This window comes from Hetaerina americana, unplaced genomic scaffold (assembly GCF_022747635.1).
Source record: "Hetaerina americana unplaced genomic scaffold, ioHetAmer1.1.p SCAF_26, whole genome shotgun sequence".
Classification (NCBI taxonomy): Eukaryota; Metazoa; Arthropoda; class Insecta; order Odonata; family Calopterygidae; genus Hetaerina; species Hetaerina americana.
The window spans coordinates 3,676,744-3,693,124 of NW_027286830.1; the positions used below are offsets into that span (position 1 = coordinate 3,676,744).

The following is a 16,381-nucleotide window of genomic DNA, read 5'->3' on the forward strand; positions in this document are numbered from 1 at the left end:
CTCATAACCCCTGGAGTATACTGGATACCCTGCGAGTGCGGCCAAGTCTACGTGGGAGAGACCGGAAGGACCATTGCTAAAAGGTTAAAAGAACACCGGAGACATTTCAAACTGTGCCAACCTGAGAAGTCGGCCATTGCAGAGCACAGCATCATCTCCGACCATAGCATTCGGTGGGAGGAGACAAGGATCCTGTGCCGAGAAGAGAAATTTTAGGAAAGATTGACTAAGGAAGCAATAGCGATCCAGCTCGAAAACAAATCCATTAACCGAGACAGCGGATACTCCCTCAGTAATGCGTGGAAACCCATTTTGAGGAACATCAAGGAAAACAAGAGGCGGAAAGCGTCTGACCAATCAGTCGTGACCTGACCTCCTGACCAAACTATATAAGGCGGCCAAATACCTGAGTAACGACATGCCCTGAAGACGATGGACGACTCGGCCATCGAAACGTCGGCAAACCTACGAATGTGGACCCGGTGGGAGACCCGAATAATCTTGGAAAACAGTATACAGAATACTATGGAGTATTTGCTGTATAAACAAAGAGTACAGTTCGTTGTAGTATTTTGGGGAGGCAACCGCCAGCTGAGGTCATTTGCACCATTAGGGATGGACAGGAAAGGATGAAGGGTGGAGAGAAACCCGGTGTCGGCATTAGCCTACTCTTTACGAAAGGCGCCAAGGGGTCCACCACTTAACATCCCATCCAACAGATGGCATACTCATTTTAAGTGCCCTCCACAAAGCACCTCAAGAAGGGATCGAGATACCAATGAAAAATGCTCAACACTGCCGGGATTTGAACCCGGGCCCTCAGGGTGGGAAGCCAGTACGATAGCCACCACACCATCTCGATCCCCAAGAGTACAGTTATGTAGTTTAGATGTGCCAATTGCTGTACAACTATGTAGGTATTCAGTCTTCTCACATATCTGGAAATTGGTCCTTTACTGTCAAAATATGTATTCCCCTAGAACCCAAGCATCTGTACGCCACTTACTTCCCTGGAAGTCTGATGATGTGTACCATGGAATGGCATCCAGTGCTGCCAAGGATGGTAAGGCTCGCCCTTTTGAATCAATTTGTGTTGAGGGTTGCATCTTCCACCGCATCTCCATTGGTACTAATTCATCCTCTGTAAAGAGGCTCCGAACTTCACCAGATGACAACAGTGTTTGCTGCAAGCCCCACCTGCTGCTACCATCACTTTTTGCTTCTCCTTCCACCACCACTTCCCCTTCTTCCTCCTCCTCATCTTCAGAGTCATCTTTCTCTGGTGTATCATCCCCACCCCATTCCATAATCCATAAGAGCATCTGCTTCAAGCGCTTTTTCATATCTGGGCTCCCATCCTTCAACATTGGCTTCAATGACTATAGTGCAGAAGAGAAAGAAGTACACCATTTCTGAGTAACAATGATGAATGACTGATCAGTTTCCTCACTTAATAACTAATATACAATAACATGTAAAATTAAGGACAGGGAGTTTGTGCCTTATATATAATTAATATGAAAACTTAATATTAAAATTGCATATTTTTATTGTATCCAGAGTATTAAATCTGAGGGTTAGTTTGACTTTGATTATATGCAGCAAAAGTTCAAAAACATGACCCCATGATATCAAAAGATATGCTTTCATAGAAAAACCTTGGTTTTTAAGTATTCCTTTATCGATACCTCCTACCCAGTTTTAATGCCATCTAATTGTTTTGTACTAATTTGCAGGTGAAGTTACACCTTTTCCATATCCCCTAACTACTCTCCTAGCCCCCTGTGACCACATCCTTATCACAATAAATGGGCTATCTCCTGACAGTTCAGTAAATTCAGACTTGGGCCCCACTATCTCCTCTTCCTTCCAACTAACCCCACATACTTTAAGTGTTTACAATTTCCACCTCCCTCCACTTTTTAACTGATCTCCCGTTCCTCCATTACACCCTTCTCTGCCAAACGTCCCTACAGTCATTTCTGCAGACGTTTTGCATAAATGCCTTTTTTGATGAGCATGGTACCATCTCTACCCCTCACTTGAGCCCTCTCTCTACCCTCATATCTCTTTACATCACATTCCTATGCCAGGGAACACCTGTTATTTTGAGCCACTCCAAAACGAAAGCAAGCATTTAAATTCATACAACATGTACACACAAAATTTTTGACTAATGGGACACAGGAAAATTAAACACTTGAGTGTTCATGGTACTGATAATTGTCAATGGAAGTAAATACATTTATTCAAACATTTAAGTCTTGGAAAAAAATCAACAACAGCATCATAAAGTGCCTGACAAATAAATCATATCATGGCCCATTCTATTTTGAAATTAATGTGTATTCTAATAAATAAGTGCTTTGGATATTAACATATTACACAGTCCATAAGATGAACCCTGATTTTTCAGGTCGGATCAGATAGAAAAGACAAAAAATTTAATGTTAACACTAAATAAAAAGAAAAAATTGTTAAAATTGTCACATAAAAAAATTAGCAGCAACACACATATATCAAGATTTATTCATCATAGGATCCTGAAATTCGTCATCACTGGGCCAAAATAAACATGATTATCATGAATTTCATTATTAATAAAAGAATTCTGTTTGATTAAAAAAAAGTCATGTACTTGAAAATGATATTCATTCTACCATCCAAAATCTCACAAGTCATGGTCACACAGTTTTAAATATTCACCTTTCAATGCTCAATGCAACTTTATTCACTTAATAAGCCACTATTGATAGAGAACAACGTTACAGCTTCCTATCACTATCATTTCTAACTCCATTTCAAACAGAGAGGTCGTAAGGTAAGCATCAAATGGGGGTTATTTATTTTTGTACAAATATGAATCCATGGAATAAGTATGCAAAATATCATTTTGCTACATGGGCATTATTTTCTGGGAGTTTACTGTGCCATGGACATAACAGCTATGCAAAAAGATTAATGAATTACAATAAGCAAAGGTCCATGCTCTGAATCCTTTCCTTGTGGCAACCCACTTCTGCTTTAACATGGCTTGTTTATGTAACTCCAAAACATATATTTGTCAATATGTCTTCTTCTTTTTCATGTCTTAACATACATAGGATCACTAAATTAGATAAAGAATAAGATATCTACTTACACTTATCATTAACTCAGCAGCCTTAATAGGGCTCTGTTGAACTGATTGCAAGTAGTCTCCTGTTGTAGCAGCAAAATGGACAGAAGATCCAGTAGAACCATCTCCTATTGCTCTTCGTATCACATTTAGTGTTTGAATCTTGAAAATAGGGTTAAAATCAATGGTAAAAATGTTTTATTTTGCTGAGGCAACTACGAACACAGTGACTCAGCCAGACAATGTAATTTTGGAGTGATTACTATTGCATAGTTGGGATTAACTATCCCAGGCAATAAATAAATCAATTAAATAATTCAAAATATAATTATGGTGTAAGCTGATATGCTTTTTATTATTTTTAGCCATGTTTGTACTTTCCACTTTCAATCCACAAGGACATCTTATAATGTGAAATATGTTTTGAGGATTGAACTGAAATATGCTATGATTGCAGTTTTTCTCATGCATGCTTATTTACGCAATAAAGAAATCAATGAAATATTATTGCTATGCATGATCAATATATTAGGGTTCAATCAGTTTTTATGACAATTTAGTTCATAATCACATCACATACTGTTTGGAAGACTTGAATCACAACTGGTGCCATACCTGGGTATACTCAATACCACATGTTTTCTAACAAGCATGAATAACTTCATATGTTTCCAAAATGTAGTTTTTCAGATTTTATTTTATTTTCAGATTTTTGTATTTAAACACTTTAAAATCTTAGGATGTGCCAAAAAACAGACAAAAAATTTAAATTTTCCTGATTTTGAATTCAATCTTATGTAATTCATTGTTCCTCGATTGTATTCTATTCAAGGGTAGGTTTTGGATGGTTTCTAACCACTGATTACTTCTAAGTAACGACAGAGGTTCCAATTCCATTAATCTAAATTAAATTTGTTGCACTGCGCTATATTGAACTTGTTTTTTCCCCTGGCCAACTTCATAATGCACCAAGAATTTCTGTTGTAGTTTTGTATGAACATAAACTCAAAGTGTTAGGCATTTTACAGATTATGTATGCATTACTATTATTTACAATCTACCAGTTGGGGTAGGTTTTGGATGGTCACAAGCTAGCAAACAGTACAGTGACAATTTCCTAGTCTCCCTTAACAAAACACAACCAGACATCCAACATTACAATAACCACTTCTTCAATTCTCATTTGCCTCACATTTTCCCCTCTTTCACAGCCTTCAACATCCTATTGCCAATTAAAATACTCATTTAATGCTCTCCTGCCTCTATTGGCTTTCTCCCAACAATCCTCTCTCCTTCCTCACCATGACCTGCACTTCTCGCTTGTTTGGCTATCTGTCCACTTCACCTTTTCCATTCTTCTGCACACCCACATTCATGCATGTATATTAAAAAAAGTTAACTGAGAAAATGTATCTCATTACACTGCATAATAAAATTACAGTTCATTGTGTTATACACACAACTCAAAAAAAATTGTTGTAAAAAAGGTCAAGAAACCAGTTTGATAGACATGAAACATGTGTATCTCATCAGCTGGTACAGAAGATGGTTATTGAATGATTGGAGACTACATTCTCAAGTGGTCTGATATAATCTCTCAGGAATAGCATCAATTCCGGGTATATACTGGCATTCATGGTGAAAGTTACATTATATTTCCATTACATGATGGTCACGGAACTATTTTGTTTTCTCAATTTAAAGGTTCAAATTTATTTTTCTATTAAAAATTAATTATAATATATCTATGGTGAATTTACACATCTAAGTGCACGATTACATCATATTTTTATGAATTACAACTTGATTAAATACACAGTTTCAGGCATACCATGGTGGAAATTCTTGAAAATGAAAGAAGACACTTTGCTTTTCCACATAGAATATTTTACTATGACCTAGGTTTCGTTACAGCATAACATCTGTAAGTCCTGAAGATTCTACACTATAATGAAACCTAGGTCGTAGTACAAATATATTTTATGTGGAAAAGCCGTGTCTTCTTTCATCATTACAACTTGATTGTTCAAGTATCAACAAACCTGCAATGGTAAACCCCGGGCCACTGTAAAATTTCCACTGGAAGCTGCTCCTACAATATCCAGCTCCAAAAGGTCTCTGTGAACCATTGGAATTTCTTTCTTAAAGTTGTCTTGTTGTAGAATGGGAACAATTCCCTAAACAATACAAAATGCCATAATTACAAAATGTTACAGTGGCTTACAAGCATTTTTTACCTGCCATCCTTTAATGTAAGTCATAACACACATAACTCAACACACACTGTAAATAATAAAAGAAGTAAAATAAGTAAATTGTGAAGCATATCAGCAGTTCACATGTAATGTCAGATTTAAATTGATAGATCAGTGGAATTTGATAGTGTAATTGAGTTAACCTTTACAATTGGGCAAGGTAGGCACATTCAGATTATGAAAGAGCCAAGTACTATGCATTAAATTCATAGCATAATATAATCAACACCATTTTTACGTTAATAGCCATAACAAGAGAATACCAAGTACAACGATGAAAAAACAAGGTAAAATGGTCCTGAAAATTTCCTAACAAACAAAATCACTATAAACTTATAGCCACAACTCAATTCATGACATTCACATTACATAGAAAACTCTCACATGATGTATAATGAATGTGTCAGAGGGGTTTTACAAATTAAAGGTTCATATTTTCTGGTCATATTCATCCAATAAAAATATTGTAGAGAATCAAAGATACAGTCAATTTTAATCTATATTTATGCCACATAAAATTGTCATGATTATGGCCAAATAAATATAAATAATGGCCATGTAACCTGAACGAATATCTTCAACATATAGCATGATATTTTTAATTGTTTTTACAATGATTATTAGAAAAGTCTGAAGTATTTTACTGATTTATTCATTTAAACAAAAGCCAGTCATGGAGTACTCCCAGGCTTTTGCTCCAAGGAGGTGCAAATGGAGGATTAGTAAGAACAGAGAGCAAGCTGGGAGAACAAGTAGCTAATTTCCCACCACCTTTAGAAAAGAAGTATTCCCTCCTTACTATTTGTATTTTAGTTTTCCTTACCACAAGTATGACAGAAAAATCATATACAAAAAATGCAACACTAAATTTGTCTGCTGGTACCAAAGTGATGTTGTCCACACTTCTAGGAAACTTTTCTGTCCCATAATATGAGCAGCATGTAGTTTCTACCAATTAATAAGCCAGCTAGCTCTACACATAAAACAATACGAGGGTACAACTGTGAACTGAATTGGTTGAAATGTTCAAGACTAGTTACTCCATATGCAAATGTCTTTAAAAATGAGATATTAGTCCTAAATGCCCCCAGTTTGATCCTTGAACTCTTTTAAATTCTTTCTTTATATAATAATTATGGAGAAATTTCAAAAAATACCCATGAAGTACACTTCTTAACATTAGGTCATAGTTTTTAGTAATTTTAAAAATATGCATTCCACAAGTCTACCACACAACAGCCGCCAAGATACATACGCACCCAGTTCTACTTTTAAAAATTCAAGACTTGACTTGATCCTATTCAAAATTGTTTTCTATATGATACATAACACTAACAGGATAAAATCCTTAAAAATGAGCTGTTGTACAGCTAATAATAAAACTAGATCGAAAACAAATTTTTAACTTCAAATTTTTCAGTGAGTTTCATTCAAAAATGCTGAAAATTAACACACTAAAAAATTGAAATACCTTAATCTAATTTTGATTTAGGCCTGGCAAGTTTCCTTGGACCATATATGCTTTTAAAATAGCATTTCGGCCCTATTATGCATATAGTATGTATAAATGTCAATTTGTGAGATTCTAAAGAACTTTAAGACAAATATTTTTGTAATTCTAAATTAACTGAATTAAAATGGAGAGAAAGGATATAATAACTTGTTACAGTGGAATAAATGCAATAAATGAATCGGTTAAGGATAAGTGGATTAATAATTATTTGTAATAAAAAAGGCATTGACTGGGTTGATTAATCACATCTTTATGAATCTGTTCACTTCTGGATTATTTATTTTTAAGTAATTGCATCATAAGGTTTTCTCATTGACTATATTTCAACAAAATGGGTTTTTAGTTGATTATTATCTTTATTAATAGATAAAAATGTCATTAATTAGTGGATATCAGAGGATATCAATAACATACCATTTTAAATTCTAACTTTCATTTGATGTTCACACTCACCATGTACATGTTTTTTGAGGAATGGAAAAATTGGTCCAATAAGCTACCTCCAGGCTGTGCTGAGAGTGGACTTGTAACAGCCAAACCAGTGGATGCAGAGTCCAATTTGCAAGCACTGATATAACCCCTTAACACATCTTCTGCAACAGTGCAGAATGACATTGGGGCACCAATCGCGTTTGCAGATGATGATAATAGACTAAATAACTCTGAAGCTCCTTGGATATGTTCTTTAGCGGAAGCATATTTCTCTCGAAAAAAGAAATATGATCCCAAGTCATAACGAATCTGAAAAATAATGAAAAGGTTGAGTAAATATTTAAGATTTCACATAGTAATGCAAACATACTATTACTCTATGCAAACAGTGCAAGCTGAGAGGTACATAAAGGTATCACCAAAGGGGCACAAGGGAAATGTTTCTCCTGAAACACCTCCATCCCATGGACAGGAGTCATATTGATTGGGATGAAGGGCCAAAGGTAGATATTAACAGAGAGGTCAAGAAACTCGATTAAGCTAACTTTTTGAACTTGTCACCTACATAACTGACAGTAAATCAGACTTCTTTTACATTTGATATATGTAATTTCCCTGCCCATGGACTAAAACTTTGATGCGGTGAAAGGGCTTGTGGATTCCGATGACCTTCAGAGCTGTGCTGACAGGAGCAATGATAATTATTCCAGGTGGGGTCACCCATGCCAGATAGGTTGAAGGTTAGGAGTCAGATGAAAGGTAGTACACCCAGCATCTGTTTATCAGCTGCAGAGGCATCTGACCCCAGTGGAAAAATCGACAACCTGTACATGTCCCAGGTTGATCAGGAGTGAGTGGGGGGCAGAGAGTCCTGATAGGCAGTGTTAGGGAAGAGGAGTAAGGCAGGGTTGTCGATTATTACCTGTGCTGTTGAATGCATATGCAGAGGAAATGATTAAAGAGGCATGGGAAGAACTGGAGATAGAAATGAAATTCAGCTGGGAATTTGCTAAATCAGATAGGTTTGCTGATGACCAAGCTCCAGTTTGTCAGTCAGTCAAGGGGTTGCAAGCATTGCTGAGTGAATTGGAAATTCATTGCGATAGGTATGGGATGAGAGTGAATATTAACAAAACTAAGGTTATACGATTTTCCAAAAAGAGAAAGGCTAAGTTAAACATTAAAATAGGAGAGTAAAAACTAGAGCAGGCGGAACAGTTTTTAGACGTAAAAACCTAATCCAAGTGTTAGGGACATAAGGAGTAGAATTGCATTCGGCAAAGAAACTTTCTCTAGTTTTTTTATATAATGCTCTTCATACTTCAATGAATATAAAAGTTTGTATATTGGATGATTTTATGAGTATCTGAACAATTGCACTGTGGATTCAGCCAACCTTGTTTACAACTACCATTACACCAACCTGGGTGCTTAGCTCAAAGGAATGATAGTTACATACTCACAAACCTTTAACTGAAAAAGCCAATAGTATCAAATGATCAAGACTTAAATCCCCACATCTAGAACTATGAAGGAGATGACGAGAGATTTGATGTGAAATAATACATTTTTGTACCAAATGAAATTCAACAGCAATTGTAATTCTATCCGCTAGACTTCCTTAAGACTTGAGCTGGTGGCAGCTTCAAGAACGTCAGCTGTTGCTTTCAAAAAGTTAAAATGTATTTATTAGAAACTATGCCTACCATTTATTAGGAACTATGCCTACCGTTTATTAGAAACTATGCCTACCAAACCCTGCACTGAGCTCTAATTTTTTAAGGCCCTTGATGACTTTTAGCTAACATGAAGATTGAATGCATTTATGTGTAACCTATGGCTATCACAAAACTCAATCTATGAGACAAATGTATGGTGTTTCTAAAATGGTTGAATGTGAGAATGCACCATTTTTTGCAAGACACTATATAACTGCATTTAAATCGGAAAGTACGATGTACACTGGGATTACTTAGAGTTCATGAGCAACACTGTTATTCAGAGAATGAATTGTATCAAGCGACACTCGACAGGTGAGCTAAAAATATCATGACAAAGATCTGCCTCATGTTTCACAGATTGTTGAACATTGACAAATTTGGATGGAGTTGAATACAAAAGTAAACCTAGGAGTCAAATACTTCTCCCTTGACAGCCCAGCTCTTGTTAATCCCAAAACGACACCATTTACATAAAATATATTACCTGACAATGGAATTCCTGAGGTGAGAGCACAATGCTCTGATTCCAATCATGTATAACGGCTTCATCACTACTGTCCTCAGTGGGGAGAGCAAAAGAGTTATAGACGGGGATTAATGGAGTAGGGGCATTGGTGGGCTGAGCTCCAGGGAGAGTGGCCACTCTTTCCAGAACAGCTATTGACTCTAGAATGAGGTTCTCTAAACCTCTAATCACATCTTCGACAATGTTTGGAGCTATATACCAAGCATCCTGCAAGCCAGGTCTGTAAAACAAGATAGAAGACACGTTCACTCTAAAATTCCTTACACACAGCCATTTACAATTTAATGCAGCAACTATTTTTTATAAATATTGTTGTTAATTATTATATTTCAAATATTAAATTAGCACATATTACAATTTGAGATATTTTCTTGGGTTTAAAGAAGTGGGTAAAAATTTCCAATGCAACAATTTCAAAGTGTAAAAATCATTCGCCTTGACTGGGATTCGAACCCAGATCCCTCAATATCCGGTCGAGTGCTTTAGCCACTTAAGCTACCGAGGCGTCCTCTTAAACTCGGAAATTTTGAACACTTGACGAATGCACAGGATGTTCCAATGTATAATAAATTCAAGTGAAATATTAAAAGGTAAAATATGGGTAGAGTGGATACGAATTATTTCTTGAAGCATTTTTTCGCCATGCAGAATATAAAATGTGATCACTTTTCAAATTAGATTTACGGATTCGGCTGAGAATAAGATCCAAATAAAAATTAAGGACATGGCAATGTTCTATGTTTTAGAAAAATGTACTCATGAAAGTATTCCAAAAGTTATAATGGCAGATTTCATCGCTTCTGTTAATTGAGTCATTTGGGACCAAAGCATCATTGAAAATTAAGTCTTACAAATCCTGAAATAAGTAAAACTCATGTGTACACCGTACACATGAGTTTTACTTATTGGAGAAGGTTATCCAGAATGTAAATGCAAATAAATGACACACTGTCCATAAAATAAATAGTTACAAAAACCCCGGATAAATAATTAAGCAGTTATATACCGATGCGAAATTATCACCTGTCCTCGCCCGAACCGAATCAAAAAGCAAAAACTTAAATTGAGTAAAATTAAACAAAAACCAAACATCACTTTTGCATGAACATGCATTGTACCAAGGTTCAAGTAAAAAATTAAATGCTTCAACTCACATTGGAATGTATGGTAGGCGAGCCTGCTTGGTTGGAATACGGTTGTGGCGAACAGCTCGAACGACCCAACGATGACACAAGGTCAGCGCAAAAAGGGCTACACCAGCATCTCCTTCACTTTTACCTTTTGTTCGACTTTTTTCCAACATACTAGCAGTTTCTTTTGCTAAAGCACCTAATAACTCAACGGAGCCACTATATTTCTCCTCTCGGTTTGTCATTATTTCCTCAACAACAGATCTGTTCAAACACATTATGAGTAGTTCCTGAATCAAGGTTACCTGCATTGTCAGGGGGAGCCTGTAAAGGAAGCACCAAAAAATTGAATACACCGTATGTGTCACGAGAAAATGTCACCCGATAGTTTACTTGAAAGTATAAGTTCAATAAAACACAAAATTCCAGAGCCACTAACTTTGTCTCCAGTATAGCTAAGTCCCATTTTAAAAATGCGGCTACTTTTAGGGACAGCAACCTCAGAGCTTGGACCTTTTTGCTGACCCTGTATCCCTCCTCGGGTTTTACATCGGCAAATTTTAATTCACCATCGCTAGGTTTGGGTTCTGTTTTTTCCGCTTCCTTTTGATCGGCCGCAACAGCCAAAAATTTTATTATTAGCTCTGTAGCAGACGGATCTACGAAAAAGACACTCATGAATAATGAAAACTCAACAACCTTATGATATTCAACTAAATTATTATCTACCTGGAGATGGCTTCTGTAAATGCTCTACTAAAAGGGTAGGGTTCAGGAGAAATTCAAACCAGAACATTGTGACCGGTTACTTTTTTATAATTTACAGGAACTTATTTGATGAGGTCATCCTTCTTCACAACTAAATCATTCCTCAGGTCACAAATTAGCTTTAAAATTCGAATCTATTCGGCAACTTGTAATTAAATCGTATGAAATAGGATGAATTGTATTCTGTAAACATACAGTCGCCGCTGCCTATTGCCTCGTACCTTGGAGCGCTCATCTCCATGATAGAACAAAAGAATAACGAAACTATGGGGCTAAATACCGGTTATATGAATGCAAGTTGCATGTCTTCAACACTTTCATTTTACCATCTTGCGAAGACCCCTGCATTCTCTACTATTTGCGTTTTCCTAACCTCCATATCAACAGAATATTGTTTCGTCAATTAAGGCATTTATTAGGTTCTACTTTTGTATCCATATATTTTGTGTTCTTTGGCAGTCACATTTATTTTTGTGAGTAATTTTGAATATTAAGTCATCAAGTATTGATGTTTGTTCAAGTACAAATTTGGAGCGATTTAAAAGTTTTGAATTCCACACAGAAAGGCAAAAGTGCAGTCATTAATTTCTTGTGCTGTTCTGTGATAGTTAATCGTTAATTATTAGCCACGACAACACTCGCCTGTCCTAAAGTTACCAAACATGCCTCCGCATGTTCATTTCATAATTGTTTTAACATTTCAAGTATGGTCTCGTTTACCACCTCAGAAATATCATTAAAGCTCAAAACCATTTAAAGCAGCATGGATTTGGTTCTCGCCCATAGGAGCATGCTACGATCTGGACCTTGTTCACAATTGAACTTCCTCCCCTTCCCATCGACTTCCCCTCCTAACACTCACTCTGCAAACCACCTCCCTCTCTCCTCCCCACCTGCCACACCTACCCTCCCCTCTCATCTATCAATCTCAGTCTCCTTCCTGTCGTGAAACATTAGTGGTGCCCCTGAAATATCCAAGTAATTAAATTGTTCATCCTTTTTATTTTTTTCATTTTCACAGTTTAACCATATACATTACGAGGTCTGTCCAGAAGGTATCTAGTCATGCAATATTTTGAGAATAATAGCCTACCTAGAACAATGAGGCCTTAGTCTCCTTGGAAGTACTCCCCTTGAGATCTCACACACTTATCCCAGCATCTCTTCCATTTTTATAAAACAATTGGCAAAGCTTGTTTTTGGCATGGTCATCAGCTGCCTTGCCACATTCTCTTTTATAATGTCAACTGACTGAAGGGAAGACTGGACTTTAGTTTTAGGCTCATCTTGCATGAAATTCTTGATGTTGACAAGATAAAAGAGAAAGCAGCGAATGTGAATTTCTAATTCAGACTGCTAGCATACAACAAAAGCTTTTCCATCAAATTAGGGCAATCAATAGAATTGTTACATAGGTTTAACACTGCTTGATGACGATTATTAAATAACTCTCCCACAATTGAATATTCCAGAAAATAATGGATAAAAAGAACCAGGCCATAAGTAGGCTAAGACTGGAAAATCAACGGATGCTCTGAATGTATCTGTAGAGGCCTTTAACTTTCATGACATAACCTGAGAGTTTTTTAACCACTCATAGGTATTGGCCTTATTTTGGAAGCATTCTGTCACATAAATTACCATTTTACACACTCTTTTCTTCACTTTTTTATTCTTTGTTTTGAATTCTGGTTTTTAGTTACTCAAAAACATTCCACCATATTATCATAAAAGTGTTTCTATAGTTTAGAAACGGGTTAGGTAAGTATGCTTTAATAGCAGTGATGAGGTCTAGCAGTGGAAAGGGACAGTGTAGCCAAGATGTATTTGTATGCCTTTGTAGACTTTGAGAAAGCATTTGAATGAGTAAACTAGGCATAAATGAACACTTTCCAGAAGGTAGGAGAGGGAATGAAGTGACAGACCACTCATCAGGAACCTTTACGTGTCACAGACTGTACAAAATTTGTATAGTGGACGGAGATTCGGGATGGGCAATGCTACTCTAGGGAGTAAGATAGGGATGTTAATTGCCATTACATTTCATTCTTTTCAGTATATGTGCAGAAAAAATGGTAATAGAAGCATTGGAGGGACTGGAGAGAAAGTAGATGGGAAAATCAAATCAGATTTATGGATGATAAAGCTTCAGTTAGTCAGTCATCCAAAGAGTTGCAATTATTGCTAAGTACATTATGGAATCAGTGTAATAGGTATGGAATTTGAATAAATCATAAGAAAACAAAGGTGTTGAGGTTCTCAAGAAATATGAAAGCTAAGATAGACATTAAAGTTGGGGGACATAAACAATAACAGGAAGAATAGCTCACCTAATTAGGAAGTGTTTAAGCAAAAGGTGGGCAAAGTAGGTGGGAAATTGCCTTATCTAATAAGGCTTTTACAAAGAGATGGACATAGAGACTTAAGTAGATATGTAAAAAAAGAGAAGTAAAAACTTTAACGTGGAGCATAGTACTGTATGGATATGAAACTTGGTTGTTGAGACAAAAGGATAAGCATATATTCGAGGCTTTTGAGATATGAGAGCGGAAAAAAATGGGAAAAATAAAACGGACAGAAAGGCAAACAAACAAAAAAATTCTAGGAATTGTAGGGGAGGAGAGAAGGTTGCTGTGAAAAATTCAAACAAGGCAGTGCGACTGGATGGAAGAGTTACTGAAATGGATTGGAAGTGAAGGCTCTAATGGATGGCTTTCAGGGAGGTAGAAAGTATGCAAAGCTAGAGAAAGAGTTAACACTAGTTAATATCTAAGATGGAGTTTCAGGATATTTTATGTCGCCCGAGTCAGGACTTAGAAGCACAGTAAGTGTGTGGTGTCAGAGGTCCATCAAAATCTACCCTCAGGCGGGTAGATTTCATAAAGGTACTTTTGGAAAATTGCTCAGTTAACTATTTTAAGCAATTATCCACAAGGATTGGAGTAGTTCAGTAGAATTCATTAGAGTATATCAATTAAAGATTTATTCGAAAGGAATCACCAATTACAATCCCATATAAACATTTCATTCTGACTAAAAAGCCACTTTAGCAACAACTGTTAAATGTTAGTTACAGCTTTAAATCATAAATTTCACTAAGTTCTTTCTTCACCATACATACAATGAATAAAAAAAATATTGATTGATTTTTTTCCAAAAATAAATAGTTGTTATTTTTATAAAATATATTACCTGTGACCTACTATATTTGGAAAATAAATTATTGGGCCTTCTACAATAATCTTGAAAGAGAATAAAATCTTAATGCATCATGGAGTGTTTCCTGACACAATATTATGGTACTTAATAAATTACATAATCATAAATGTACATTTTTCTACAAAGAACACCATGGAACACTAACCTTTATTATCAATTGATGTGGACCCCATTCCATTCATGACTATGAATGAATATTCAAGGACTTCCAAAGAAACTGCGGGAGATGCCGCAACAGTAACTTTTAACGGAGTCATCCGCTAATGTGCATTTTAATGCAACAATTTCAGAGCGTAAAAATCATTCGCCTTGACTGGGACTCGAACCCAGATCCCTCAATATCCGGTCGAGTGCTTTAGCCACTTAAGCTACCGAGGCGTCCTCTTAAACTCTGAAATTTTGGGGCTTTTAAAGGAACTAGATGTTATGACGAAATGCCGTACATACAATGTCACATGCATTCGTAGTCGTGCGCGAGGCGCCACTGTCCACGAGGTTAAAAGCCAACTTTAAACACGTATGGTGTTTTCCCTTTGACAAATTCCAAAGAAACTGCGGGAGATGCCGCAACAGTAACTTTTAACGGAGTCATCCGCTAATGTGCATTTTAATGCAACAATTTCAGAGCGTAAAAATCATTCGCCTTGACTGGGACTCGAACCCAGATCCCTCAATATCCGGTCGAGTGCTTTAGCCACTTAAGCTACCGAGGCGTCCTCTTAAACTCTGAAATTTTGGGGCTTTTAAAGGAACTAGATGTTATGACGAAATGCCGTACATACAATGTCACATGCATTCGTAGTCGTGCGCGAGGCGCCACTGTCCACGAGGTTAAAAGCCAACTTTAAACACGTATGGTGTTTTCCCTTTGACAAATTCCAAAGAAACTGCGGGAGATGCCGCAACAGTAACTTTTAACGGAGTCATCCGCTAATGTGCATTTTAATGCAACAATTTCAGAGCGTAAAAATCATTCGCCTTGACTGGGACTCGAACCCAGATCCCTCAATATCCGGTCGAGTGCTTTAGCCACTTAAGCTACCGAGGCGTCCTCTTAAACTCTGAAATTTTGGGGCTTTTAAAGGAACTAGATGTTATGACGAAATGCCGTACATACAATGTCACATGCATTCGTAGTCGTGCGCGAGGCGCCACTGTCCACGAGGTTAAAAGCCAACTTTAAACACGTATGGTGTTTTCCCTTTGACAAATTCCAAAGAAACTGCGGGAGATGCCGCAACAGTAACTTTTAACGGAGTCATCCGCTAATGTGCATTTTAATGCAACAATTTCAGAGCGTAAAAATCATTCGCCTTGACTGGGACTCGAACCCAGATCCCTCAATATCCGGTCGAGTGCTTTAGCCACTTAAGCTACCGAGGCGTCCTCTTAAACTCTGAAATTTTGGGGCTTTTAAAGGAACTAGATGTTATGACGAAATGCCGTACATACAATGTCACATGCATTCGTAGTCGTGCGCGAGGCGCCACTGTCCACGAGGTTAAAAGCCAACTTTAAACACGTATGGTGTTTTCCCTTTGACAAATTCCAAAGAAACTGCGGGAGATGCCGCAACAGTAACTTTTAACGGAGTCATCCGCTAATGTGCATTTTAATGCAACAATTTCAGAGCGTAAAAATCATTCGCCTTGACTGGGACTCGAACCCAGATCCCTCAATATCCGGTCGAGTGCTTTAG

At 36.9% G+C, this 16,381-nt stretch overlaps 1 protein-coding gene across 1 annotated transcript in view; it reads right to left on the reverse strand.

Moving 5' to 3' along the window:
- IntS8 (integrator complex subunit 8) overlaps positions 1-11,673 on the reverse strand; it is a 30,602-nt gene extending 18,929 nt beyond the window's left edge. The window contains exons 1-8 of the mRNA XM_071586787.1: positions 11,425-11,673; positions 11,135-11,354; positions 10,720-11,019; positions 9,524-9,785; positions 7,340-7,627; positions 5,161-5,295; positions 3,143-3,280; positions 1,007-1,379 (exon numbers count right to left, since the gene is read on the reverse strand). Coding sequence (XP_071442888.1) covers positions 1,007-1,379; positions 3,143-3,280; positions 5,161-5,295; positions 7,340-7,627; positions 9,524-9,785; positions 10,720-11,019; positions 11,135-11,354; positions 11,425-11,491 — 1,783 coding nt within the window. The 5' untranslated portion in view covers positions 11,492-11,673. The remainder of the gene's footprint in view (positions 1-1,006; positions 1,380-3,142; positions 3,281-5,160; positions 5,296-7,339; positions 7,628-9,523; positions 9,786-10,719; positions 11,020-11,134; positions 11,355-11,424) is intronic.
- Between the last annotated feature and the right edge of the window lie 4,708 nt (positions 11,674-16,381).